This window comes from Octodon degus, unplaced genomic scaffold (genome assembly GCF_000260255.1).
Source record: "Octodon degus isolate 3935 unplaced genomic scaffold, OctDeg1.0 scaffold00071, whole genome shotgun sequence".
NCBI classification, from domain to species: domain Eukaryota; kingdom Metazoa; phylum Chordata; class Mammalia; order Rodentia; family Octodontidae; genus Octodon; species Octodon degus.
In genome coordinates, this window is record NW_004524647.1 from 877,274 (window position 1) to 884,163 (window position 6,890).

Consider the following 6,890-nt stretch of genomic DNA (forward strand, 5'->3'; position numbering starts at 1 on the left):
TATATAGATCAATATCAAGATCCACTTATGTAATTTTCAAGGGAAGGTTATAATGTAGGGTTCCTACTGTTTCTTTGTGACACAAATGTGCCATAGAAAACAATTTGGGAAATATCACTGTGGATAAAGGCAATCTTTTGATAATAATTCTTCATAAAGTGAAGAGAGATCTAATGGGAACCATTGGCATCATGTATTTATTGAATTCATAATTTAATATAAGTGTTGTTCTGTTAACCGCTAGAGGCTAAATGCTAAATGTTGTACTGCATACTGAAGATTATAAGGGAAAAAGTAAAAATAAAGACATTGGAGAGAACTACTGATAGAACATGAAAATATAGTGCAATCATCAATGCTAGAAGTTTAGTGTATTTTATAGGAATCTTTAATTGAGATTGAAGGGCCATGTGTCAGAGACTTTTGGATTATCTCTTAGAAGAGAACTAAGTCATGGTGAATGGCTGCAAGCAGTCCAGCATTGTCGATGTAATCAGAACAATGTGGGCTTTCAGGCCTGTGAAGTCTGAGTTGACCTTAGTGCTTTGCAAGGTCAGTCAACTCATGCAAATATCAGCTTCTTCACAAGTAGAATGAGAGCAAATGATCTGTAACTAAAAACTCAAAAATTATAAAATATATGTATTGTTACCAACACAGCATGAGGACTTAATGAATATTTATTTTTATCGTAGCTAGGCAGGCAGGGACAAATGATCTATGGCCATTTTTGTCAGCGAAGGAGATTTAGTTCTTTCTGGAGCACCACTAAGGAGTTCTCAGAATGGAGAGCAGTTGATCAGAAGTGGAGTTTCCAAACACAGACATGAAGGGATGAATAGCTGAAGGCAGACAGCTAGCATCGCATCCAGATGAAAGGTGAAATTGTTGGACCAGGTCATTGTTAATGTATCCAGAGCTATGCAGCATTTCAGAGCTAGGGGAACAGAGAGAAAGAATAAATAATGGCAGAAGAGTTTCTAGCTGGAGCAGCTAAGTGTCTAATTCAGACAGGCAGCACAGCAGGTGCAGTAGGTATGTAAAAGGTAATGAGTTCAGTTGGAGACTGTAGTGTGTTTTCTATTATTGCCTTTCTGGCTTTTTTCAGAGCAAGGAAGCGTTGGAGACTTGAACATGACAACTCATCTTCTGATCCAAAAATTCTTTGATTTTTTGGGACAACTATATTTTAAATACTGTATTAGCTTATTATAAAAAGCTGTCATTGTGATCCATTCAGGTTTTACTTCTAAAGCTCATCTAACAAAGTAGAATGGTTAATATAAATACCACTAGCTATTAAAAAATCTAACATGATTTCTATTTGTGAATTTGTGGATTACAATCTTATATTCCTCAAGTTTGTTTTCTTTATGCATAATTGAAAGTAAATACACATTTGCAGTATAGTCAAAACCAGTTTATGTGTGTCTTTCTTGTTTTAATGTGCAGGGCAGGAGAGAATTGGGAAAGATTCCAACTATGAGCAGGAGGGTAAAGTTCAATTTGTGATCGATGCAGTCTATGCCATGGCTCATGCCCTTCATCACATGAACAAGGACCTCTGTGCTGACTACCGGGGTGTTTGCCCAGAGATGGAGCAAGCTGGAGGCAAGAAGTTATTGAAGTATATTCGCAATGTTAACTTCAATGGTGAGTCCCTCATATCCACGCTTCTCTGTACCCTAAGTAATTGGCATTATGTGTTTCATTAAGACCTTTAGGTTCATTGTTATTTATTCCTTTGAGTAGCCAGACTTATTGTATAATTTCAAGTGATCTAGTCAGTACTTAAATGAGGGAAACAATGAAAGTGAATGAATGAATGAATGAATGAATGAATGAATGAATGAATGAATGAACATTTAGGGCTATAGATCATTACGTTTTTCAAATAGGTTGTTGTGCAAACCCAATTCATTCTTGGTGAAAGGAAATGAGTGAAGAAAGAGAGAAGCTAAAAGGAAAGGAACATTTGATCTAATTCCATAAGCTAACTGAAGTAATGACCAATGTCCATGACAACTGTGTCTTTAATTAAAATTTACTGGTCAAAGTACAAAACTCTGCTGTAAGTTAATAGATTTCCTAAGAGAAAGAAGTATAAATACATAGGAAAATATGGGGGCTGGTGAGATGGCTCAGTGGTCTGAAGCACCTACTTAGAACAAGCTAAGCCAAGCAAAGCACAGGGACTGCGGTTCAATCCCCAGCACCACATGCCAGCCAGCCCCGCCCCCTGATGGGCTGAGCTGGCCACACACACACACACACACGCACACACACACACACACACACACACACACAAATAAATAAAAAAATTAAAAAAAAAATATATATATATATGAAAATAACCCAAATAATGTAGAATGCATGAGGGAATTACTGTTTTCTGATGCTACCTTCTATATGTTGTCTTTTTTTTTTAATGCTTCACGTACCAAAAGCTAAGCAAATCATTTCAATAAGCCTGAATATATAACAAAACATTTAGTAGGATAGGTAACAAAAAATTCTAACTCTATTACAAAGGAATAATATAATCATACTGAAAAAAGAAATAAATTTCAGAAAAAAATCCTATAAGGGTAGAGACAAAATTTATAATAGCTATTGCATGATAGCTAGTAAAGCTTGTATTTTTCATAGTTCTAAAACTAATTTATACAGAAACTTTAGTAGATAGTGTAAAGGAGTACATAGCTTGTGGATAATTAGGATCGAGTTTCTCCTTGTCAAAGATAAAAATTACTGAAGAAATATCAGAGAAAGCTAGAATGAGCCCCTTGTATTGGATAGGATTTACATATATTAGCATGAATTCACACACAATCCCATGAATGGATATAAGCATGGACATTCATATGGGTGTGTGCCTGAGTCAGCACCCGTGCCACTTAGGTCTGTCCACTGGGTGGGCCTGGGGGTAAGATATCCCAGAAGAAATGAGCACACATAGCACTTATATATCATTTAAATACCACTCTTCATTGAAAAGAAACAAAGCTGCCTGGAGAGACAGTTGAATCCAGAGACAGTGCAGCAGAAGTACAAGATGAGATTGAGTCAGACCGTGCCAAAAGGGAAAGACAGTGTTGGGTGTACAGTGTTAACATAGTTGCTTGCAGGACGCAAGAGTGCTCCACACCTACAGGGGTCATGCTTATGAGCACAGGAGCCAACCTGGAAGAAATCCCATTGCCCAACTCTGGGACCACAAAGGATTTTGTTTTGGTGTCAGGGATTGAACTCAGGACCTTGCATTTGCATGACAAACACTTAGGTCACTGAGCTATTTTCCTGGCAATCACAAAGGACTTTAACTAATTATATAATATAAATATGCCCAAATTTATATAAATAAAATAAGTAAATAAATTGAATAAACAAATGCATAAGCATAGGTACATGATAGAATGCCAAAAAGGTGGAACCACAAAATTTCCATTTTGTAAAATCACCAGTAATCATTATTTCAGGTAATGATATTTGATGGATGCTACAATTATTGAGCTAAAGTCTGAAAACAAGGTATTTGCATAGTTTAAAGATATCTTCAGTTGAGATGTTTATTGATTATCAAAGAGGAAATAATAGGTTTGTAGTGGAGACCGTTAGAAGACAGCACCTTGAACAAGTGTCAAAGATGGAAGTCACCTTTAATGAGATGCATGAAACTCCTATGTGTCTTGGTGTGATATACTGGAAATGTTACAGTATCCCTTCTGTGACCTTGTTGCCAAAATACTTCTAGATTAAACTGGGTGCATAGCACAAGTCTATAGTACCAGCTGCTCAGGAGACTGAGGCAGAAATATCACATGATCCCAGAAGTTCAAAGCCAGTCTTGACATTGTAGTGAAATTCTGTCTTTTTTGGGGAAAAAGAAATGCTCAGTTCATGAGCAAAATAGATGGAAGAACTGTTCCCAGTGAGAAGAGACAAAAAGTTATTAGTACCAGATGTAATATGGGAACAACTGATCCTAAATCAGAAAATGGATATTAGTGGGAAAATAGAGGAATCTTAATAAAATTTGTATTTTAGCTTTAATAGTGAAGTATCGATTCCCTGGTTTAGAAAGTCACTTCTCCAGTTGTAAGCAGGAATTTATTTATTTATTTATTTATTTACTTATTTTTGTGGTACCAGAGATTGAACTCAGGACCTTGCACTTGCCAGGTAAGCACTTATTCTACTGAGCTATCTCCACAGCCCAGCAATCTATTTAGACCCAGAGTGCTGCACCAATCTTATAGGAGTTCGTATCTGGATGCAGTTATCCAATTTGGTGATATTTTCTGATGTTTGTGTGGGATAGTTTTGTGTCAGGGCCCTGGGCTCTGTTGCCATACCACAAAAACTTTAAAAAAAGAATTAAAAAAATTATTGTCTAACTATAAAAATTCCAAAATTCCAGATACCAACATAGGAGGAGTCTGAAGCCATATTGGGTAATGTAATGAGAGTATATTTCAAAATTTTAAAAAATGTAAAAGCACTAGGAATGTAACTGAATTCATCCTGTGTTCAATGTACAGTAACACAAAAATGGACAAAATTAAATATTTGAATCAGTGAACATGGATCATTTTTCCATTTGTTCATGTCTTCAATTTCTTTTTTGAATGGTTCTCTATATGTCTTGCATATCCTTCACTAAAATTCTTCCTAGATATTTTTATGCCATTGAAAATGGGAATAATTTTGCATTTTTTCTTTTGGATAATTCATATAAAGTTATAAGAATGTTACTGATTTTTTTATATTGCTTTGTATCCTGAGTTGTTCCCAAACACATTTATTAATTCGAAGCGTTTGAGGGCATCATTAGGAATTTATGTGTACAAAATCTTTTCATTTGCAAAAACAAATCAAAACAGAAGTGACTATTCATAAAACTAGAATATAATGCAACTAAAATTATTTTCCCTTTTTTATATTTTTTAACTCTACAGAACCTCTTGATAGGCAATTTTCCCTAAGCCAAACAAAAATAAATTTCATTATTTATCACATGCAAATTACATATGCTGAAGTCTGTTCCTGGTTTCATGTTCTGGTCCATGAATGTCTGTGATCATTCTTACACTAGTGAACAAAAAAAAAATTGTGAGCATTTTCTTGGCAATTTTTGTCCATATCTTCTCTTGAATGATTATAGACTCATTTTGTGCAGAACATCAAAACTGCTACTGTCAAACCTGCTGAACTAGACCTAGGGTTTATGTATATGAAATGATTATCTCATGCTAGAAAGATGCCAAGGACTTTGTGTTGTTAGCTTATTTACTTTCCAAGGCATCTTGGTGGTTTCGGTATTATTATTTTATCTTTGCTTATTAGGAAGACTACAGAGAACTTAAAGTTTATCATGTCCAAGTAAAACTCAGGAGTCAAGAGCATCTAAATCCACAGTTTGCTTTCCTGACTATCGCGCTCTTAGCAGCTGAGAGGAAGGACTTCCTGACCCACTCTTGCAGGCCCCTCATAGGCCTGAGCTCCTGTGGAGTCCATTGCAAGAGCCAGTCTTTCCTCTCATTATCTTCATCTGTGGTGCACACTATTTTCTTTGAGATCTTCTTTTTCTCTTCCATGTAGATAGCCATAAGACATCTGTTATGACGACATCCCAAGTCATTGCACCATTCACTGATGACAGGGCTTGAGTTTTGTGAAGCCAAGAAGCTGTGCTCTGTTTATTCAACAGCTCCTCTCTAAAGGATAAACTATTAGAGGCAAAATTAACAATAACTTGAAATATTTTACTGATTTAGTTTTCTGACTTTTGGGTAAAGAAATCAAATTGTGGAGAGGAAAAAATAGCTGTCAAAGGCTTCACAGCTGGCAAAAGACAGAAACAGGTTTAAAGCTGAAGTCTCTTTCTTGTCCATTTTAACGGGCATTTTTGGGCATATTTTAGGCAAATTTTGGTATTTCTTCATCCCAGGAAGCTTGTTTGTACTGCCCTGATACTTTAGTGGGGAACTCCACTTACCTTTGGGAGTTTCATTCTAGACCATCAGAATGTAATTCAAGGACTCTGACCTTCACATTCACCAAAGCATCAATTTAGGATATGATCATGGAGTATCCTAGAAGTTTTCCCAATGATTTACCTTGCACTTATCCTCCTCTTATGAATGGAGAAAAAATGGTTACTTCAGCCTGCCTCACTCCTTGCCTCCTTACCCTGTGTTCCAAACCAACATGAAGTCCTGAGTGTTTAACATTTTCATTCTCTATTTTGGCTCAGGCACTCAAATCTTCCAAATGTAGTTACACTATCTTGGACTTCACACCTTAAATGAATTGCTCTATAACAAATTTAATGTGAAATGTGTCTTACTTAGATTTCCATAAGAGAAATATAGAGAGCACACATTTTGTAGAGGCGCCACATTTCACAAAAATGTGAGCATTCTTTATCCCAATGCAAAAGCTATGGTTCCTTCTTCTAAATCTGAGTAAGCCTGTGACTAATTTGGATGTGACATTATGTGATTTCTAAACCATTAAAGTAGTGGTAAGATTCTGCATGGTTTTTCTGCAATATTTTCACTATGGACGCAGCAGAAACCCCACCCACAGGCATATGTACCTGCTCTGAGTGATCTCCAGCTAAAGTCTCAGCACTCAGCTGTCACACAAGTGAGCTTCACTCTGCCTTCTCTGATGAGAATGTCCCACAGGGGGACCATCTCCATCCACCCCTCACTAAATTGCAGGATGTCTTAGTTACTCTTCTCTTGTTGCTGCGACAAATACCCGACACTCAAAATGAAAGAAGGAAAGGTTTATTTAGCTCACAGTTACTGGAGGTTTCAGTTCATACTCAGCTGGGTCCAACGCAGAGCAGCACAGAGCAGAAAGCAACCTTTCATGGAGGC

General features: G+C 36.5%; 1 protein-coding gene across 2 annotated transcripts in view; it reads left to right on the top strand.

Annotated features, from left to right (window-relative positions):
- The window catches only part of Grm7 (glutamate metabotropic receptor 7), a 986,583-nt gene that overhangs the window by 683,011 nt on the left and 296,682 nt on the right, over nt 1–6,890 (top strand). For both annotated transcript variants that reach the window (XM_023719803.1, XM_004635231.1), the window contains exon 6: nt 1,453–1,653. In XM_023719803.1, the coding sequence (XP_023575571.1) occupies nt 1,453–1,653 (201 nt within the window). The remainder of the gene's footprint in view (nt 1–1,452; nt 1,654–6,890) is intronic.